Source organism: Euphorbia lathyris, chromosome 8 (genome assembly GCF_963576675.1).
Source record: "Euphorbia lathyris chromosome 8, ddEupLath1.1, whole genome shotgun sequence".
NCBI lineage: Eukaryota > Viridiplantae > Streptophyta > Magnoliopsida > Malpighiales > Euphorbiaceae > Euphorbia > Euphorbia lathyris.
Genome location: NC_088917.1, coordinates 57109799 through 57132811, shown reverse-complemented (window position 1 = coordinate 57132811; position 23013 = coordinate 57109799). Strand labels below are relative to the sequence as shown.

The 23013-nt window shown below is 36.0% G+C and overlaps 1 protein-coding gene and 1 pseudogene across 1 annotated transcript; both read right to left on the bottom strand.

Moving 5' to 3' along the window:
- Positions 1 to 5445: 5445 nt before the first annotated feature.
- LOC136202640 (probable clathrin assembly protein At4g32285) lies at positions 5446 to 7797 on the bottom strand. The gene has a single exon (XM_065993390.1). It carries the CDS (start codon positions 7529 to 7531, stop codon positions 5636 to 5638), a length of 1896 nt encoding a protein of 631 aa, XP_065849462.1. The 5' UTR covers positions 7532 to 7797; the 3' UTR covers positions 5446 to 5635.
- A 1165-nt stretch (positions 7798 to 8962) lies between these two features.
- LOC136203954 (uncharacterized) lies at positions 8963 to 11980 on the bottom strand (annotated as a pseudogene).
- Between the last annotated feature and the right edge of the window lie 11033 nt (positions 11981 to 23013).

Sequence of the window (23013 nt, the reverse complement as noted above, 5' to 3'; positions counted from 1 at the left end):
CAAGACTCTCCGGAAAATCAACCTTGGGAATTAAGGTAATCAAGGTCGAATTCAGACCTGCGTCTAGAATGCCAACATTCAAAGGTCGAAGGGCACACGAGCAGACGTCATCATTAATCGTACTCAAAAAATTCTGATAAAATGCTACATGAAAACCATCAGGCCCAAGAGCCTTCGGAGGGGCCATAGAGAAAAATCCCAACTTAACCTCCTCCGCAGTGAATGGTCGACCCCATGTTGTCAAGAATTTAGACAAAATCGCAGGAAAGGAAGATGCGGGCGGATTGAAGAATAATGCGAGTAGGCATCTCCTCTATATATAGCCTTATGAAAAATTCTACTGCTATCTCTTTCAATTCGTCCCACTCCCAAATCCATCTCCTGACTTCATTTTTTTAGCCGATAATCTTATTTCGGTGTCTTCTGATGATAGTAGAGGTGTGAAAGAAAGACGTGTTCCGATCCTCATATGCTAGCCATTGGACCCTCGACTTTTGAAACCACAATAACTCTTCCAACCTTAGTATTTCATTTAATTCGTGCAAAAGATTCTGCTCAAGCCGCAACAGACCCCCAATGCACTATGACGAGAGACGAGCCTGAACTCCAGCAAGTCGAGAATGGGTCCTGCGCTTCCGATAGAATATGTTTCCAAAAGAATTTCTATTCCAAACAGTGAGTGTCTCGGTTAAATCATGGAGATCGGACATCAAGCAACCACTACGTACCCATTCATTCTCGATCAGATGAACGGAACTCAGGCAAACACATCTAAGTTGCTTGAAATTTGAATTGAGGTTGCGGTTTGCTTTCCACTTGGCCAGAGAGATCAATAAGGATAGGGGCATGGTCCGATTTATTTCGGAGTAAGTGTCGTACACTAGCTTCAAGGAAACTACACACAAAATCAAACTCAAAACTGAAATTTACAATGTTTATTTTGCTAAACTTCTGTTGATTTTCTTTGATTTCCAAAAATTCTTCTTTGTTATTTTCATCACCAGTAAGTTTTATTTTTATAGCAATTCTCTGTAATTCAATTTTAATTCTCCAAGTTTATTTCCAGTACAATTTAAGTAATTCAATTTCATTTATCTTTGGCACATTCTTTTTCAGTTAATCTCAGTTTCATAGAATTATTTGCAAATTAAAGCTTTTACGACCGTTCAGCTTTAACACAATTGTTTGATTCAAGAAGCTAGATTTGACAACTTTTGGAGTTTTCCCACAAAATCTCTGGCACGCTTGCGTAAAAGAAACAAAAAGTCAATTTTTTCATCGAGAGAATCATATTTAAATATTATAGGTGCATCGATATATCTTGCTAATAATATAAGACTTGATACATCATTTTTTAAAGCTTACTAGTAAGATTTAGTTAATCTTCAACAAGAAGACATTGAAATGGAATTAAGCTTGGTTGTGTAGATGCGCGATATTTATTTGATCCACATGCAGCTCGATCACAAGTAGGTTATCTATTTCCTTGTAGAAAAACTGATATGTCATGACGGTCTACAAAGCAAATTTTCGTTGTTTCTTTTTCAAATTATGCAGAAATAATTACAATGCATAAAGCAAGTCAATAATGTGTTTGAGTAAAATCATTGATTCATCGTATCCAAAAAATGTGCGGTTTGCATTTTAACAGTATTATATAAAGATGATACAACATGCATAGCTCAACTAAAAGGAGGCTACACCAAAGTTGATAGAACGAAACATATTTCACCAAAAAATTTGTTCACTCAAAATCTTGAAAAGAAATGTGAAATAGATATCTAACAAATTCAGTCAAGTGATAATTTAACAAATTTATTCACCAAAATATTACCCACAACAACATTTGAAAAGTTGAGATATGGTATTAGAATGTAAAAAAAAAAAAAAAAAAAAAATACTCAAAGGTATATAATGGTGTCTTTATGAAGGGAATAAAACTCACAATATATTCTTTTTCCTTATCCAAATTTTTTTCCCACGGGATTTTCCTGAAATGATGAAGCTTACCATGGGTATTATAAATATTGTGTATGCTTTTTCCTTCACTAAACTTTTATCGTATTGGGTTTTTCCAAGTAAGATTTTAATGAGGCACAATATTTCTATGGACATCTAAGGGGACGTTACAAATAAATTATATTATGGATGTACATTGTCAAAATTAAAATTGTTCTTCATTTACAACTTTAAACTCCCAGATTTTAATAGTTCTAACTCAACTATTTATGTTTACATATGTAACCTATATATTTTCAGGTCAAATGAAAAGATTAGGAAAAAATTAAGCAAAACTCATTAGTGTAAGCATATTTCTAAAAGAAATAATTGAAACCATTTTAATTTAGGCATATTTTTAATGAAAATAAGGAAAATTTACAAAATTGGATCAAATGGAAGACCCATTTACTCAACCTACTACATATCTAGACTATTTTTGTGTGACTTTTCTAAAATACCCTTAATATATATATATATATATAACACTTAGAAAAAATTTAGTCTTTCTTCTTTCTCCCTTCCGTCTGACTTCGCACATTTCGCAATATGTGAAACCTACGAAGATAAAAGACGTGTTTTTAAGCAGTATTATATTCGCAAACTTCGTATATTACGAAATCTGCGAAGTGGTATATAACAAAAAAAGACATAACAACAAGGGTGCAACAATAATTCTAACATTAAAATCCTAACATTATCAAAATTTACAACAATATTGCAACAATAACAACATTAAAATCATAACATTATCAAAATTTACAACAATAACAACATTAAAATCATTTCAAAGTCAATGTGACCAATCTTGATGGAAATTTCTCCCCGTATCATAAAAGAATCCAAGAAAATTTTCTCATCTGCGTCCCAGTACACCGCCTTATTAAAAGGGATGTTATGTATTCAACCACCTTCAGAAAAATTTAATCGTGTTAGGAAGAAAAAGGACGATTTGGCTTCGCGAAAAGAGAATTTCGTTAAGTCTATGAAGAGAAATGTGCAAGAAAGATGACGCTTTTACTTCGCGAAAAGATGATTTCGCGAAGTCTGCGAGGAGAAATGTGACGATTTTACCTCACGAAAATAGATTACGCGAAGTCTGCGAAGGTAAAAATCATGAACATTTCTCTTCGCAAACTTCACGTAATATGTTTTCACGAGGTAAAATCGTCCGTTTCAGGTTCTTTTTCCTTGCAGACCTTCGCAAAAACCCATTTCGCGAAGTGATTTTTTGGAAAAAAAAACGAAGAGAAAACAGTATATTCTTACATTTTTTCGTCTTTTACCATTAAAATCGTCAATAACCATATGATCAATGCAGAAAAACAATGAAACTAACATCGAATAACGATTTTTTTGATCCGAACAAGAAGAAAGAAACCAAGAGACGAGAAGAAACGGGAAGATGAAGAACCATGGCTTAATTTTCTAGTAATAGGAAGATGAAGAATTAAGAGAGTAAGAAAAGAAAGACATGGTGATGAAGAAAATGGAGCAGATTTCGCAATATAAAGGAAAAGAGGAAGATCAAAGATCTAGGAATGGGAAGAGAAAGAGAAACTGTAACGAAGAGGAAGGGGGAGGGGAAGGGGAAGCTGAAAAGTTTAGGTATTTTAGAAAAGTTACACAAAAATATATAAATGGATCTCTCATTTGATCCAATTTATAATTTTCCCTGTAAAGAATTGAAGTACAAGTTTTGAGTGAATATCATAGTAAGATAATTTAAGCAAAATCCAATATTTTTATTCTAATATTGAAATTTATTAATTCATATTGAAGTTTTAATATTGATGTTTAATATTGATAGTTATTAATAAAATACTTCATTAGAATAAAAATATTATATTTTACTTTAAAATATTTTAAGTAAAACTATATTTTTATTAAAATTACATAAGAGTGGAGAATAAAGAGAAAGGTATGAGACCAAACAAAATAAATAAATATTTAAAAGAATAATATTTTCAAGTATAAAATTAAAATTTAGCTAGCAAGGTGTAAAAGGTAACATATATTATATATAATTTACTAAAAGGAAATGCAAATTCATATTTTAAATGGACATGTGGATTAAAATTTAGAATGAATAAAAAACGTTAGGAATTTTATAACTAAGAGAATTGATAAGTGTATTAAGTAAAAAGCTTCGTAGTAATAAATTATTTAGTCTCATGTTTTTTAAAATTCACATGCACAAGAGCATCTTCAAAAGAGCATCTCCAAAAAAAACTACTATAAGTCAATTTTCTAAAAATTATATAATTGACTTTTAGTCATTTAAGACATTAAAAGCATCTCTAAAAGACAATATTATTAGATTCGGACCGGACCGGTCGGTGCAACCGACGAGGAAACCGGTCCGAACCTGTCCGATTATTTCAATGGTGAAATAACCGGAGTGACCCGGTTATTTCAATGATTTTAACATAATGAAAATAAAAATTAAAAGGGGTCAAGTTATGGAACCTTATTATTGTACGGCATTCGCGTCGCCCACGTCGTGCGGGTGCGCCCCTAACCCGATGGTTAATTGATTGCACCCTCTCTGTGCGTGAGAGAGCTTTTTCTCTAGTAATTGGTTAAAGGCTTATAAAGCCAATTTACTTATAAACTAGTTAAGTTCTCATTTCTTTCCTACGTGGGATGTAAATGTTTAATTTCATTTTATCTTCTTCCAAACTATAAAATATAAAATACCATTTTTTCTTACCTTAATTTGAATATATTTTTTCTTTCAGAGATTGATTTATTAAAACTTTGGGCTCTTTTTAAACTTCTCTATCAGTCAACTTCATCGAGCATTTTATTTACTAGCTTTACTACCTCACATGAAGGTTTGCTTTGTTTTGACAAATCTCCTATAATTCCTTTTGCATGATTTTTTTAAGAAATTTATTCACTTCATCGTATAATCAATTCAATTAGAATGTCAGAGCCTTGCGTTTACCTATTAAGTATTTTATTAACTAAAACTATTAGTTAATTATTTTCATCCAATTAAGGATTAAACTGAATTTTTATTCAATTTCAGGTTCAAATCTATAGTTATTGAAAAACGGGAGCTTTTTGAAACTGGAATAGTGAAATAACCCTTCTTCCTTAATATTGTAGTTATTTCTGGAAACAGTACCATGTCATTAATCCCAGAATGACTGAATCGTTATTTTGTTTCTTCCAGCAGAAAAAAACTGAAAAATCTGAAAGAATCAAAGAAAAGAATTCAAAGTCAGCTAGTTCATTAGTACAATATTCAAAAGTCAAAACTGAAAATTTCAAAGTCTGAAATAATCAAAGAATCAGCATGAAAAAGTATTGTGTTTAAGTTTTGACTTCTTCAAACATAAAATATTATAGTATCACAATAAGAATGTTAATGGAATTTTATGGCAAACATTATAAATATAACAATTATATTAACAATTTAAGCTAGAAAAACACAGAAAAGACATACAAAATTTCAGTTTTTTTTTTCTTTGTTACAAGTTATGGCAACATAATACACAAACTCATCAGACGTTGCATTAAACGTCCTTACACCCTGTGATTTAAGAGATTTCAATGACAAGTAATATAACTTCCATAAATATGATAGACATAAATACAAAGAAAATGCATTTAAAAAGAAGAAGCAACTTCAATAAGGTGTGTAATAGTAACCTCCTGGCTGCCCCATACCGCCGACCTGTGGCATCCCATAAGGCATCATCACTTGTTGGGGAGCAGTACCATAGTACCCTGAAGAATTGCTGATCTTGGCCAAACCCACTTGCCCTTGCATCCCATCCCTTCCATATTGTTGCCAAAGCTGTTGTTCTTGAACCAATAAGTGCTGCTTCCTTTCCATATCTGCTATTTGCACATATGAAGGGGGCGCAATTGCAAGAGATGCAGCAAAAGGGTCCTGGTTCCCGACCGGTTGGACAGTTCCATCAGGTGCAGGCAATGCCAGCACTGGTGTTGCTGTCTTCCCGGAGCCGGGCAATGCTACACTACTTGCACTTCCACCACTTAATTGACTAGTGTTCACATGTTGCCTTACTGCACCGTGATCATACATTCCATTCAATAGTAGTGGATCCATGCCACCCCCCAAAGCAGCTTTCTGCTTTGATAGATTACTAGTTGTTTCCACTAATGCCAATTCCCAGTTTTCTCTACCACTCTCAGCAGCTGGTGTCTGCCATGCTGAAGTCACTTCAGCCTCTCCACTTGATGGGAATGTTTCCCATGCTCCATTTGATGGTCCAGAGAATAAAGCCAAAGCGAATTTATTGCCCTGTTCATCAGCTGAAACTCCATCATCCTTCAAATTCACCAAATCCTGTGTCACTTGTTGAGGTTGTGGCTGTGGCTGTGGCTCAGGAGGGGGTGGAGGGGTATAATTTTCTGGTGGAGGAAGAGCCTTGACATCGTTTCTATCAAGTTCAGGCTCTTGCCTGATTGCTACTACCTTTTCCTCCATACTTTTCTCAGGAATGTTGGATGATGGTTTGTTTGTCATTTCTTTCAAAAATCCTTCTAGTGTACCTAATAGCTCATCGGTAATTCTCTGCACAGCAGGGAACTCGGATGATCGAGCAATCCCAACATCCTTACACCAACTATATAACCCAATAAGCTGGTCAATCATCTTTGCAGAACTAACATACATATCAAAACCTTTGACACAATCCGCATACTCCATCTCAGTAAATTGATCCAACAAAACGCCCAATGCATCACACATATCAACATACAGCACAAAGCTCTCCTTAACCATAATGTAGAGAGCCACCATCACCAATCTACTAGTCTTCGCCATTCCTGTAGGCCTGCAAGCCAAAATTCTATCAAGCAGCCTCAACACCAGGTCCAATTTTCCTAAAACCCTCTCTGGTTTCATTTGTCTAATAGGTGTAGCCTCTTTTTTCTGTTCTTTCCCATAAGAATCTTGGTTAAAATCACCATAAGACCTGGATCTCCCAGGCCTCCCATAATCAAAATCATCCCTTTGCTCTCTTGATTTGTACCCATCATCACTCTCATCCAAATTTAAATTCCGTTCGTTACCCTTCAAAGTACTCTCATTCAATGCGACCTCAACTTTCTCATCAAGAAAAATAGCATAAGACCTCACAAAAGCGGAATGATCCCACGAATGCGAGTGTGCCTCATCTCTAAAACCAGCCATATTCAAAACCCTCATCCCTCTCCTAGTGGCATAAACAATCTCTTCCTGAAATGAAGGATGGCCATCAAGCAAAAGCCTATGCACAAGCATCAAGGCCTTGACGGCCACAATCCAATCGCGAGTTTTACTTAGGCGTCTAGACACAGTAGCAACAGAGGCAGTAACATAACCCCTAGAATAAGAAGTAAGATTTATAATTTCTCTCAAATATTTCTCATCAGCTGGATCATCATCATGACTAGTAGCTTTAACGACTAATACTTCAAGTTCAGGCGCTATGTTGCCAGCCACTTTAGCTATCCCAATGCTGGTCTGATCTTTTACAGCACCGATCGCTTTACGGATCGTGCTTGATGTCATATTGTGTAGCTTCTGTAATTCAGTATTTGAAATTGGAAAATGAAATTGAATTAGAGATGAGAAAAATGAAGAGTACTTACTACCTCTTGTGAAGAATTCAGCGAAAGAGGAAATGAGAAGATCCGAGGAAGGAAATGATTGGCCAGAGATCGGAGAAGAAGAAGCGGTGAGACGGTGTCTGTGTGAATATGACTGTGTCTTCTGAAAGATTTCTCTCCGCGTGATGTTTGCTGTTGTACAAAGAAAAAGGGATGGCGGGCTCACCAGGATGATTAGATTGAAAAGGAGGCAGCAAAAAGCGCGTACAAGGTTCTATTCTATAACAACGATGTCGTTTTCGTTGTTTCATTCAACAGGATAATTAATTGACTAATTGTTTTCCCCACCAATCACTGAAAACTATTTTACTTTACATGTTTCTTTATTAATAAAAGGGTAATTAATTTATTAGTCCCTATATTTTGACAAAACACACTGTTTAGTCCCTGTATTTTCAAAAACACATGATAAGGTCCCTAACCTTTTTCTCAGTGAACTATTTAGTCATTCCGTCTGTTTGTTAGATTTTTTTACCGTTTATGACTTCGGAAATAACTAAATTACACTTTACTATTTACCTTCAAACTTTAGAAGAGGAAATCCAATTTAGAAGAAGAAGTTATTTGTATGGAGAACAAGAAAAAGAACAAACCCAATGCTTACGAATTTGAACGATTAAGGAGAAAATCAAGAAGAAGAACACTCAAAATTGATTTCAGATGCATTAGAGTTTAAAGGAAATAAAAATAAAGCAAAAGAAGAATGCAAATCCAAATTGACTAACAAAATCTTTATGAGAGTCTAACTGCATGGACTAAACAGTTCACTTAAAAAAAACGTTAGGGACTTTATCATGTGTTTTTGAAAATACATGGACTAAACAGTGTGTTTTGTCAAAATATAGGGACTAATAAATTAATTACCCTTAATAAAAGGGTAATCCGGCATGGATACGGATATGCTTTTCATAAAACACTAGTATGAACACCGGGATTGGGATAAACTATAGTGTTATATATTTTAATGGATAATTTTTACCAAATTAAATTTGGTTGTAAAAAAAATACAATATTAATTTATACTACATATTTAAAATTTTAAATGATAAAAATTTAAATGAAAATTGGAAGTATTCTAAAATCAAAATTTATTTTCTTGTTTTTTCCAATTTTAGAGATGTAAATATTTTTAATTTAAACAATTATATTCATGTACTTGTAAAAGAAAATGAACTGGAGTAATTTCATTATATTTAATATAAAATTATTCTATTTTATTAAACACTTCTTTGAAAACTACATTATGAGTACAATTACATGGTTTGTCTTCCTTGTCATTAATAAGAATTTTTAATCATGTTCTACTTTCAACTCTTGAAACTGCAACATACAGTTACCCATGGCTAAAAACCGGACGTGGAAGATATAAGCCGACATGTGAAAGTGATTGTCCTTGACTTTTATTTATTGTCATCGCAAAACAAACCACTAAGGGATACTGTCTACGTTGGAATTTGAAAGGTAATCTGATATCTGACGGTGTCAAAGAAAGTCGAGGAATGAACACTTTTTGTCCAATATTACAACCTGTAATTTGTTCGGCTTCAATAACATGTTTCCCCAATTGAGTCACCACTAATCGAGTTCCATTACACAGTCCATTATTCTGATCTATATTTCGTAGTAACATCACATGTACTCCAATCTTCAATATAAGCTTATGATTTGGCAAACCCGATGATTTGACACTATTCAAAAATTCAAGAGTGTAGATGTTATCATGGCTATCACGATGATTATCAGCTTTGCAAATATCATCTGAACTTAAATAGCACACTTCTTCTCCTGTCCAAGATGACAACACATACTCATTCACTTTACTCACACTATCCAATGTTGGAGCAAGGATATCACGTTCTTGCAAATACGTTTGATCTCGTATGTTTTCTAACAAATATGGATATGTGCTATCAACAATTGCTCCAATAGGATTTTCGCTATCTTTGATAAGTAGATCATCGGGTATATCAAATATAGCTTCACCATCATTGTTCCCACCGACTATTCCATCTCCAATGCTTAATATCCAATCAGAGAATGACCTCAGCTCATTCGAGTCGATATTGGTATTTCCAATCTGAAGCCTCGTGTTCTTGGTTAACTTAAGCACCTTACAGTATCTCCATAGGTAAGAAGAGTTTAGAGATGATGTAACAATATCTTGTCTGCTTCCTTTGGGAATGACCGGTAAGATTTGTTTGAAATCTCCTCCAAAAACAACAACCTTCCCACCAAATGGAAAATTCATACTATTTTTGTTCTTGAATCTCATGATATCTCGCAATGTTCTGTCTAATGTTTCAAAACAATGTTTGTGAACCATCGGTGCTTCATCCCATATAATGAGTTAAGTTCTTATAATTAATTCAGCTAATGGACTTCCTTGTTTGATATTGCATGTGGAATCTTCATTTACCACTAATGGAATACCAAACCTAGAATGAGCAGTTCTTCCACCAGGCATTAGAAGAGATGCTATTCCACTTGATGCTACTGTGAGTACAATTTCACCTTGTGATCTCAAAACAGATGACAAAGTTTTCCATATAAATGTCTTTCCAGTTCCTCCAAATCCATAAACAAAAAACATTCTGCCATCCTCATGTTTTACCGCATCGATGATTGTTTGGAACACCCTTCTTTGGTCATCATTTAGTGATCTGATCAGCTTATCACTTTCCGCAGCCAATAACACTCTGTCATAGTTGAGTTCATCTTGAATTAGCATATTTCTTCCTTCATCTATAAGTGATGTATCTGGAAATTGTAAAGTAGAAAACTCCTTCAAACTTCTCCCGTTTCTGTTCAAAAATTTTTCTATTTCAGCTAGTACATAATTTTTCAATTGCTCTTCTGTCATTTGTAGATCTATCAATAGCCAAAAAAATCAATCAAAAAATGTAATTAGGAATTAACATTTATAAAATGTTGTAACTAAATAATAATAATAATTTTATTCACATGAAAAGGAAAAAGAACTTATATTGTAACTAAATAATAATAATAATAATAATAATAATACCTTGGTTGTTCAAAATATTTCGTTGCTTATATAGAATATCATCAAATAAAAGATGCCATGTTTGATTCCAAACTATTTCTGGTCTTGTCATAGAGTTGGAGAACAACAATGTAGCAAACAATGTTCGGAGAAATTGCCCTGATCCCCAAAAAGATGCTTTTGGTATTGCGTTTACATACTCCTTGTCATCATCTAGTAACCCTAATGCAAAACATGCATCCTTGAAAGTTGGATACAATATACCATTCACAGTTTTGATATCATCATATTTAGTTGGACCCCGAACAATATTCAACAAAATCCTGAGATAGTATAATTCACCTGCCCCTGGATGAACATAAAATATTCTCCCTACACTCATCCCACGCTGTCTTGGACACCATTTCTTAATCTTTCCTTTTATTCTCGAAGTGTCATCAATTTCTTCAACTTCTTTCCATACAAATTTCATTGGAAATTCAACATAAGTCAATTCTTTTGCCTCTGGGTACTGTTCATTTGCCTTCATCCATTGAAGAAACATAGTACCTACTTCACCTTCTCTTCTAACTACATTATCAATAGGGTCATCATCACGAAATACAATGTTTTGCTTATCTGGAAGATGGAAACTGAGCCTTTCCACCGAAGGGTCACGATAATTAATCGGGAATGCAAATATTCTCCAACCTGCTTCACATGGTGAAATATATCTACAATCATAGTACATTTTGACCTCATCCACTTTATCAGCACTAATACCATGTCCATCAGGTTGATAAAAAGTAGCAGTTATTCGATCATTGCCTTTGTTGATGTACTTGAAAAAATATTTGATGGCCCTCTGCTGATTACACCATTCGACATTGATATGTGCATCATACTTCATTAACGATTGACGATTATAAGGCACAACAAATCTATTGTCAAGTAAGATTTTGTTTTTCTCAACAGTTTTCCCATTATTTCTTCTCATGTACTTTGGATATCCTTCTTCATCAATAATTGTCGCATCATTAAATTTCTTAGGAAAGTGCTTTGAACATTTTCCATCATTCATGCATGGCGACTTTTTGTTAACAGCACCATAGGGTCCATGAATCATAAAGTCTTTCACGGACTGATATAAATGAGGAGTTTCATCTTTATCTGGGATCTCAGCCGATATGATTGTATTAATTTCCTCTGCAGTTGAATGCTTATCTTCAGGGTGTAAAAACAATAGTATATGAGCATGAGGGAGACCACGTTTCTGAAACTCTATCGTGTACATAACTGCAAAAAGAAATAATATGAATTAATAATATCAATTTAGCCCTCACGTACAGTAGCATTTTTCCCCACTACCATATTAACTTACCACGTTGATAAAATACTGATGCTGTTTTTAAATTATAAATAGTAACAGATTATCTCTAGCTTCTTCTTTTTTGCACATTATGCCTATATTGGTGCTATTTTATACGTGAAGGCTAAATTGATGCTATATTGTAAACGTTAAGCCTAAATTGATATTATATTGTAAACGTTAAGCCTATATTGGTGCTATTTTGAACGTTGAGCCTAAATTGGTACTTCTCCAAAAACCTTAGGCCTATTTTAGTACCTTATGTCTTTATATATTGGTAAACCGTTAGTTGACTAATTTTTATCAAAATAATCTCTACAATATTACAGCTCATTTGAATAAAGTTTATAATTTTATTTAATATTTTAATTTTAATATAAATCGTTTTGAACCAATGTTTTAGGGAAAATAATTTATTAACCCTTTTATTTTTTGGATAAATAATATATTAGCCCTTTTATTTTTTGGGTAAATAATTTATTATTCGGTATAAACATACAGATAGAAAATAATAAAGTAACACGGCGATTTTGTATCACACCAAGTCTGATAAAAGGATCTGTATAAAAAATTGTAGAATATTGTTAAAACCAACCTAAAAGAAGGATGGATTTATCACATGTTTGCTATTAATGGAAATGGAAATCTAAACTCAAATTCCATTAGTGCTGCTTCTCCATCTTCTTCAAGGTAAGGATCTCGATTTCGTTTACCACAAAATATGATGTGGAATTAACTCAGTAAAGTCTATTTAGATTATCCAAGCCAATTTTGCTTCATAAAAGTGAATCCTCTAGTAACTGTACCAACACCACAGTACATTGGTGTGCTCTCCATCTTCAAAAATTCACTAAGCCCTTCCCACTTGAGTTTTTGAATCCATGCTTCAGTCTCCTTGGTTGCACAAATCACATGAAGTTGTCGATTGTATACAGTGACATTGACACCTTTAGCCAGGAGCTCACAACCTCACTAATCGTTGGTTTCATAAAATCGCCTGCTAGATTACTGAACACGTTATCTTATTGCCCTCCCTATGAGATATTAGGAGGGATAATCTTGGGCTTATAAAAAATTATAAAAGAACACTTCAATAGAGTTGAATAAATATTACTCTTCCTATAGATGTCAAATAAGAAGCATAATTTGATTTGAATTTTGTAAAATCTAATTATTGATTTCATTGAACTCAGGTATAGTATTATAATTAAACACATTGGTTATAAGTAGTAATTAAAATAAATTATACAAAAAGTTACTCGAGTCTAAGCCTTTTCATTCCATAAAGACAATAGAACTTAATGACATATCTTCAACTTTCTATATGTGTAAAGCTATGCTTTAAGGGAATAAAATGACTTAGACTCAAATATTTTGTTAGCTATAGTGATTTTCTCAAATAAATTAACTTTATAAGCAGCATAATCTTGGCATTAGTAATACTGATATCTCAATATGGAGACCTGGGGGAAGAAAACTTTAGTGGTAGAAATAGGCAGAAAATCGAAGCTCACATCATCCAATTCTGAAATAGATTGAAATAGATTCTGCACAATATCTGATCAACGGACATTGATGTGTATGAACAAATCTGCAAGATAGCTCACCATGTTATCATCCAATTAATTCTCATTCTATTTAGCTTCAGAAAGGCACAGGAAAAACAAAAAAAAAATAACAATTACAAAGAGAAAATCATGTATGCAAAACGAATAAGACTAATGAACAAAAGAAGCGAGTAATTCTATTTTAAACTTGAATTTCACTTATCCTGTTTTAGGATTGTGATTATATGAGTGCCAGATTTTGCATTATTGTATTTACTAAGATCAAACAATTGTAAATCGAAATAGAGGCAAGTTAAAGTGTTGGATAATCATTTGATCCTATTAAAAAGAGTGTAAACTGAATGTAATTGTTGAGGATTTAAGTCTACACATTCGTGATTTCAGGTTTTCTTCCATTGCTGAAAGTAGAAGTTCATAAAACTCATCAGTTCATTTGGTGACAGTGAAAACATTACAGGAAATAAAAGTAGAATATGGAACCATCAATTTAAATGGGTTTTTTTAATTCCATGAATTAAGTTTTATATGGATTTTTTTCACCAGCAAACATAAACAGTGAAGTGGCGCAACAAAGAGGAAAATCAATATCAACCGATATTGCCACAAAGAGGAAAATCTATTATAAAGAAGAAATTTTATTAAATAGAAAATCCAGGATATTAATTTCAGAGCATCACGAATAGAAAAAGTTAAACAATCCCATGTAAAAGTTAGAACAAATTTACCTGAGGAGCCGACTAACAACGAACTTAAGATAGAGTACATCATTCATATAACAAAGGACCACAGACACGCATACAACAACAGAGATGCCCAAATCTAGAGCACATTAGAGATACAGCTGCATAAAGAACAAATAGAAAAAATTCATTTGTAAAGAAGAAGGATTATCAAATATCAAACACAGTGTATCCCAAAATAAAATCAAAGAGTAAAGCAAATTCCGAACAGTCAAAACCATAAAAATTGCCTCAGATCAGCCTTCAATTTCCCGCAAGTTAACAAATCCCAAAACTCCATTAGGTAGAAACTGAATGGAATTCAAAATCTATAATAATAAAATTAATTGGAATTTGGAAATAAAGAGAACTGATGAAAAGAGAAGAGAAAAGAAAATAGTGAGGAAACATAAATCCAACGAAAATTCAGGGCTTACCTAATTATTTCCAGTTTCTTCATCTCCATTTGTAATTTCTAACAATAATGTTCCTAAATCTGCAACAAACCCATTCACCTTCTTCTCCAAAGAAGTCATTCCTGCCAAAGAGAAATACAATAAATACAAATATAAAACAAAAGAAAAGGGAAAGAGAAAAGGTCTGCTTACCTAATTATTTCCAGTTTCTTCATCTCCATTTGTAATTTCTAACAATAATGTTCCTAAATCTGCAACAAACCCATTCACCTTGTTCTCCAAAGAAGTCATTCCTGCCAAAGAGAAATACAATAAATACAAATATAAAACAAAAGAAAAGGGAAAGGGAAAGGGAAAGGGCATGCTTACCTAATTATTTCCAGTTTCTTCATCTCCATTTGTAATTTCTAACAATAATGTTCCTAAATCTGCAACAAACACATTCACCTTCTTCTCCAAAGAAGACATTCCTGCCAAAAAAAGAGGATTGGGCCGAGTTTTGAGAGAGAAAGCTGATTTTGATCGGAGAGAAGAAGGGTTAGAGAGAAGACAAGCAGCCATGGTTAGTGAAAGTGAGAGAGAAAGGGGGAAATGGGTATATATTGCAAGAAGGGGAAAGAAAAGGAAGTTTGTTGCAGTATTTGGCTGTTTGTGCATCAAAAATGCTTTCATTCTGATGAGTAGCTGCCATGAAATTATTGGTTTCACCATTTCACATATTTTCCTACTTGTTGGGTTCAGATTCTCTAAAATTGAACTGAAACAGGAGCCATAGCACAGTCAAAACCATAAAAATACATAAGATCAGCCTTCAATTTCTAGTAAGTTAACGAATCCATAAATCCGATTAGGTCGAAACTGAATAGAATTCAAATTCAAAATCTATAAATAACAAAATTAATTGAAAACGGAGAACAAAAATAACAGTGAGGATACATAATCAAACAAAAATAAAGGGTTACCTGAATTATTTCAGGTTTGTTCATCTCCATTTCTAGTTTTGTCTTCAATTTTCCTGTTCCTATTGTTTCTCTTCTGCTTGCTCAACTTCTCGTATTTATCAGTATCACTTCCTCAGGCCATGATGATATTAACTGCCTTGAAAATAGAGATGGTAAAGGATCTGAAAACAGGAAGCGAAGCACTGAAATTGTTGAAAACGTAGATTGAGAATACCCATGGTTGAAGGAATAAAACAGAGAAGCACGATCAGATAACCCATAAGAAAGAGATAAGACCTGCAATTAGGTATAAACAGAAAAAAAACCCAGTAGATAAGAGATTTGCTAAAAAAACAATGGAATAAAAGAAAATGAAGGAGAATAGAGTGTGAAAAGAAAATTAAGGTGAACAACAGTTCATCAAGCAGTTAAGGCAAATGAGAATGGAGTAAGATTGAGGGAGGGAATGGGGAGAGGTTCAGTTATTAGGAAAGAGACGTTTTAAATTACAGTGAAATAAGAATAATTGAAAAAGAAAAATATAATAAAAATTCAAGGATTTGACACATCAGCTTAAATGTAAGCTGTTTTAAATATAGTAATAGATAGGACAGAAAATGTGCAAATATTAAAAATATTGAAATATATTTTTATATTTGAAGTTTTGTAATATAACTAAGTAAATATCTATAAAAAAAATTAAAATACTCTTATTTAAATATAATTATTAAAATACATGAAATATAAATAGTACCAAACAACAACAATATTATGCTATTAAACACCATACAACTACTTTTTAATGTAAACACGATATAATTATTGGAACACATTACCACAATAATACTAGAGACGTAATTTTAATAAAATAACGATATGACTATTGAACACTAACATATTCCATAAGAAAAATTATAATTTGGTAACTCATGATTTGGTGGCTAAAGATTGTTCAAATAACTAAAGTTGTTGATGTTGGATGGCGGAGGCAGGGCCGATCCTGAGGTTTTAGAGGCCCAGAGGCGAGTTACTAATTGGGGCCCTAATAAATAAGTACAAGTAAGAAATAAAATAGAAAAGTCAATTGTATAAAAGAATAGTACTTAAAAATGATTTTTTTTGTTGCATTTAACAAACAATCTAATAAAAACATTTCATATGAAAAAACATTTTATATTCCTTTAAGTACTCAATTTCTTATACAAAATGATGTCTATGAGCATTTCTAAATGCAAAATTTTCAAAATTAATAGATTATGAAATAGTTCTAATAGATTTTATGCTCTTCAGGACACAAAGTATGATGATAACACAAGAGAAACTTCTGATCGGATCACGTCCCTGTGAGGCGCCGTTGGGATCGGTCGGGGACACTCCGATGCCAAAGTCAGTAGAATATAGGGAGAATAAACTATATTGACGAAGCTTAGAGAATATAAAAGTAAGTGTACCTTGATAGCATGGAAAGGTAGGCTATATATAGTTGAGGAATTCGTAACCCCTAGGTAACTAGAAAGCCTCCATTAATGCTCATTTAATGGCGGTTACAAGTTACTCTTAATTTGGCGGTTTGAGACTATTTAATGATTCATTTAATAATCATTTATGGCCGAGACGGCGGCCAGCCGTTATGGAGAGATTCGCGTAAGAGATCCGCCGACGGATCTCTTAGAGCTGATCTAGGATGATCCGCCAGACGGCTTCCTTTGCTACGTGGCATATCTTAAGGTAATTACCCCTTTTGGTCCTTATGATTATATCCTAATGTTATCAGAAGCCCCCCCAAAAATGCCTTTAAAGTCCTTTAGGGCTTTTGGACTTCTGCGCGCCGTCTTATGCTTCCGCATTTAATGTGCACTCTGTTCAACGTCCTTTGATGATCGACACGTGTAATAGCACACGGCCCTAGGAACGTTTCAAAAACCATCTTTCATCTTCCGGAGTTTCTCTTCCTTTCTCATTTTCCATCTCCTCCCGTTTTCGAAGCTTTTCCTCAAAAACTTCAAAGATCCTACTCAAGCTTCTACATTTCCATGTAAGTGCTTTTTCTTTTACTCTGAATGTTTAGAAGTTCATCTTCATCCTCTGGGTCAACTTCCGAGCTCTTTAATTCGACGCCTTCTCCCAAGATTGAACTAGATTTTAGTTGGACCACATCCTCGTCGGAAAACTCCCAATCTTCTGTCGGCGAGATTAATTCTGGTTCAACTGAGTTCAATAACTCGGTGCGTAACCCTTACCAGACTCGTTCCACCGGAAACCCATCTTTCTTTTCCGGTTTTACCCCGGCCGGTGCCCGTAACCAGTTTCTGGGTTTAATGGCCTCTTCTTCTGTTCCTGTTAGAAAAAAGAATCCTCGAGCGGAGTCTACTTCGTCTCGTATGAGTGCCACGGATTTGGCGAGTCTATCGGATCGCTTTCCGTGGATCAAAAATTACGAAACCCAACTCCCAGCTTCTCATCAACGCCCCTTCAATCCGCCGGTGGGCTTCTTTACTATATTTTGTAGTCATATTGAGAGAGGGTTTCGCCTTCCTCTTCCTCAGATGTTGGCGGATATCCTCTCGTATTTTGACATCGCCGTCAGCCAGCTACACCCCAACGGCTGGCTTGACATGGCGTTAGATTGTTATCTTGCGTCAAATTTAGGTGTAGTGTATAATGGCCGAATCTTTAGAGCTTTTCATAAACCCTCCAGGAGGAAGTCGGAGTCTTATCTTACATTTGCTAAATTTGGTGTTTATTCGCCCTTTTACGACAAAATGTCCAACGTTCATAGTTGGGACGAGAGTTTTTTCTACGTGAAGATAAAGGAGGATGACCCATTAGGTTTTCCTTCTGTCTGGAATTCTCGTCCGCTACACATGGCGGGCGATATGTGAATCTTAACACACAGTGATGAAAAGGTGGCGGATCTCATGAAGCAAATTAAGGCGGATGCATGGACGTATGCGGATGCCTTAGCCTTCATGATGAGTGACATTCCTCTGATCCGCCGAGTGGAGGATCAATTCATTTATTCAAAAATTACTCAGTTTGATCAAGGTACTTTGTATAATTCAGGAGCTTTAATTATTCTGATATCTTCTTTGACAGGGGTGTGTCTAAGGCAAATCGTGCTCTTGCAGAGACGCGCAGGATGTTTCAAGAAGAGGAAGCCCGCAAGAAAAATCAGGCGGCTAACCCTCAACCTGATACGGGCAAACGCCCTATGGAGATGGCTATCGATCCGCCGCTGAAGAAGAGGCGGCCCAATAATGTTGGGAGTACCAAGATAATGGCGGACGCGATTAAATCCGCCAAACCTACTGAGAAAGTGGCTCAGGTAATTAGTCTCTTGATTTTGTTTCCTGCTCATCTGATTTTAAAGCGGCGTATGATTTTTCCTGCTTAAGCAGATGGCGAAGCCTGATATCGGCGGATATTGGTCCGCCAAGTTTGGGGTTCAAGGAACTTTTGAGAATGAATCTCTCTTAAATGACCTGGACGAAGCTTTAGGACAGGTGGAAGAAGTACAAAAGGATTATGACCAAATTCCTGAATCGATCCACATCCATAAGGGAAAGTCTGAGCTTCTTTCGGTGAGTTTTTAAAAGAATGTGATGATTTGTTTCGTTCTTAGGCTAAATCCTTTTGTTTTTTCTCAGCTGTATGCTCGTTTGCGTACTCTGGAGAATGGAGTTCTTCAGAATGTGGCGAATAGGGCAACTATTGAAAAGCTAGAGAAAGAGGTAGCAAATGCCAATTCCACTATTGCCACTGCCAGCGCGAACCTAGCCTCCGCTACCGCTGCTTTAGTCCTCTGAGACGAGGAGATACAAAACCTGAAGGCAAAAATAGCTTCTGATGCTAAAAGCCATGAAGATGCTCTTGGGGAAGCGGAATACACAGCGGGCGAACAAGCCTTCTTTTATGGAGAGATGCTTATGGCGTACTTCTCTTTATCCCATCCTGAAGTTGATTTCACAGATCCTGAGTTCGCTGTCCCCAAACCGGAAGATGTGGCAAGGTTCAAGAAGATGCCCAATGCCAAGGAGTACCTTCGCAACTATGTGCGAAAATGGATGAAGGGAACCCTGCCGGACGTCAAACCTTCTACCACAGTTGCGCTGGATGATCTCCAGGAGATGCCGTCCAAAGCTGATTCTGAACAAAAAGGGAATAAGGAAGTATCTCTTGAAGGCGGATCCCTGAATGTGGAGAAGAAAGACCCTCAAGTGAGCGTTGGGGGCGAAGGAAGCACAAAAGAAGATGCCCTTATTATCATTTAGTTAACAAGTTTTTGTAAAAACTTTTCAAGCATAATTCCAAACATTGCTATGTATAAACATTATGCTACTTCTATCCTTGCGCAGGACAGTGTTTTTTAATGTGAGTATGTTTAGGATTTTTGTTTGAAGTAGGTGGCCAGCCATACTTCATTATATGAACCTTTGTGAAGGTTTGGAGCTGTTCTATTCCTTCTTTAGAGGAAGTAAAGCTACCCAGGGGTTCAACTTACTACCTATCTTTGAGGTGAAGTGAGCCGCCCGTAGGACTTGTGAATTCCTTTTTGAAAAGGATAAGAGAGTGTAAAGACCTTGCGTCCAAGGATCGTTTTAACTCTTATTGAAGATTGGGATCCGCCCAGAGACGGATCCGCCCATAAGATTGATCCTCTTATGTGCTTTAAGATAGCGATATATTGTGAATGTGGAGAACGTTGGGTGCCTCCCCTTTCTTTTTAAGACTGGAATATTGATATTGCAGCAGTAAATTATAAAAAGAACATGAATAATAAAACCAATGATATTTATTAATGGGATGAACACCTTATTACAGCGGACAGGTCTTTTATAGATGAGCCTCGTCAAAACCTTTAACAAGAAAAACCCTATGGGAAAAAGCTTGTTAAAGGAAAAAGAGTACTCAAGACCACACTTTATTTTCTAACAAAGTATTTGCGGAGATTTTGGAGGTTCCAGGTGCGTGGCAAGGTGTTGCCCTCCGTATCTTGTATTTTGAATGTGGCTGGTCCCACCTTCTCCACTATCTGGTATGCACCTATCCAATTGATCCCCAACTTGCCCTTGCCTTCTCGAGATTGGACTTTATCAGCCTTGCGAAGCACAAGATCTCCTATCTTTAGATCCATAAGCTTGGCATTTTTATCATGATAGGATGCGATCCGCTATTTATATGCTGCCATGCGTACATAGGATTGATTCCTGCGATCCTCAACCTGATCCAGACGCTCCCTTAATCGCTTATCGTTGTCTTTTTCATAGTAAAAGGCCACTCGATCACCGGGGACTTGTATTTCAATGGGGATTACGGCTTCCACTCCATGAGAAAGGGCGAATGGCGTTTCTCCCGTAGCAGTTCTTGGGGTGGTGCGATAGGCCCACAAAACACTTGTAAGCTGGTCCGCCCATTTTTTGTCGTGTTCACCCAACCTCTTTTTTATCCCTTTTACAATCGTTCGATTGGTCACTTCGGTCATTCCATTGGACTGGGGATAATAAACGGAGGCGAATCTGTTCAGGATGCCCAATCCCTCACAAAAAGCTTTGAATTTGCCACAGTTAAACTGTGTCCCGTTGTCAGTGATGATGGTATGTGGAATGCCATATCTTCCTACGATGTTATCTTTGACAAACTCCACTATCTGTTCTGCTGTAATGGAGGAAACGGCCTCGGCCTCTACCCATTTGGTGAAATGGTCCACTGCTACTATTACATACCTCTTTTACCGACGAGTTGGAGGAAAAGGGCCAACGATGTCTATTCCCCAAAGGGCGAACGGACGGCCTTCAATAATTGGTCTCTGAATGTGCTTGATAGTGTGTGACTCATTCGCATGAATCTGACAACTGTGATAAGATTCCACCAAACTTTGGGCATCTAACTCAGCTGTGGGCCAGTAGAAACCTGCTATCCTGGATTTCCTCAAGATCGTGGCGGATGCTTCATGCGACCCACAAGATCCTTCATGCAGCTCCTTGAGGATCCGCTGCCCTTCTTCTGGTAGAATGCATTTTAGCCAAGGATGACTAAAGGATTTTCTGTAAAGACCATCATTGATCAAGGAGAAGTAAGCTGATCTCCTGACAATCCTCTTCGCCTCTTCCTTGTCTTCAGGTAATGTTCCATTTAGTAGATATTGGCGGATGACTGTCCTCCAATCATCTTCCACCGTTGTGAGTACGGACACTTCTTTAGTAGCGAATGCTGGAGCCATTTTTACCTCGAAGGGACAATCTGGATCCGCCCATTTTACTTCACAAGAAGCCATTTTGGCCAATTGATCAGCCTCTGTATTGGATTCCCTTGGTATGTGAACCAATTCCCACTTAGTTTCTTTAGCTTCAAGGTTATCTAGAATCTTTTTGACTTCTGCTACATACTTGGCTAGAACCTCGTCCTTCACCTCGTAATTCTTGATCACCTGGTTGACCATTAGTTTAGAATCGCTGTATATCACGATCTGTTCCGGGGTGATTTCTTGAAGTAGGCGTAAGCCCAATATTAGAGCCTCGTACTCAGCAGCGTTATTAGTAGCATGGAAATTTAACTTTGCTGCGTATCGCAATCTTATATAGTGGGGACCTTTGATCACAACTCCTACACCAGCTCCATCTGCAGAGGAAGCTCCATCGGTATACATCGACCACTCTTCTAATGGAGGCTTGGGATGAGATATCCCCTCGTCAGTGAATTCATTCACAAAGTCCGCCAGGACTTGACTTTTCAAAGATGACCTGCTTTCATACCTTACATCGAATTTGCCCAAGCGAATCGCCCATTCCATCAACCTTCCCGAAGTGTCCGGCTTCTGTAATACCTTTCTCATCGGTATATGGGTTCGAACTATCACGGTGTGCGCCTGAAAGTATGGCCTAAGGCGAATTGCCGTGGTTACGACAGCCAATGCCATTTTGTCCAACTTTGAATATCTGGTTTCAGCATCTTTCAAAACCTTACTCACGTAATAAATGGGGAATTGTTGGCCATCTTCTTCTCGCACCATGACTGTGCATACGGCTTTATCCGTAACTGACACGTACATGTATAGATCCTCCCCCTTCAAAGGTTGACTCATCATGGGTGGCTCTGTAAGGAACCGCTTGATTCCTTCGAATGCATTTTGACAATCTTCATTCCACTCAAACACCTTTTGTCCCTTGATAACTTCGAAAAAAGGCTGACATCTACGAGCTGAGCAAGAGATAAACCTGCCCAAGGCTATGATACGCCCATTGAGGCATTGTACTTCTCTGATATTCCTAGGAGGTTGCATTTCTAGGACTGCTTTGACTTTGTCAGGATTTGGGCTAATTCCTCTTTCGCTAATCATGAACCCTAGAAATTTGCCATATGTTGCCCCGAAAGTGCATTTCTCTGGATTCAAC

What these genes read in the sequence shown, in the direction of transcription:
- LOC136202640 (XM_065993390.1), bottom strand. Translation starts at nt 7,531, where the DNA reads ATGACATCAAGCACGATCCGTAAAGCGATCGGTGCTGTAAAAGATCAG.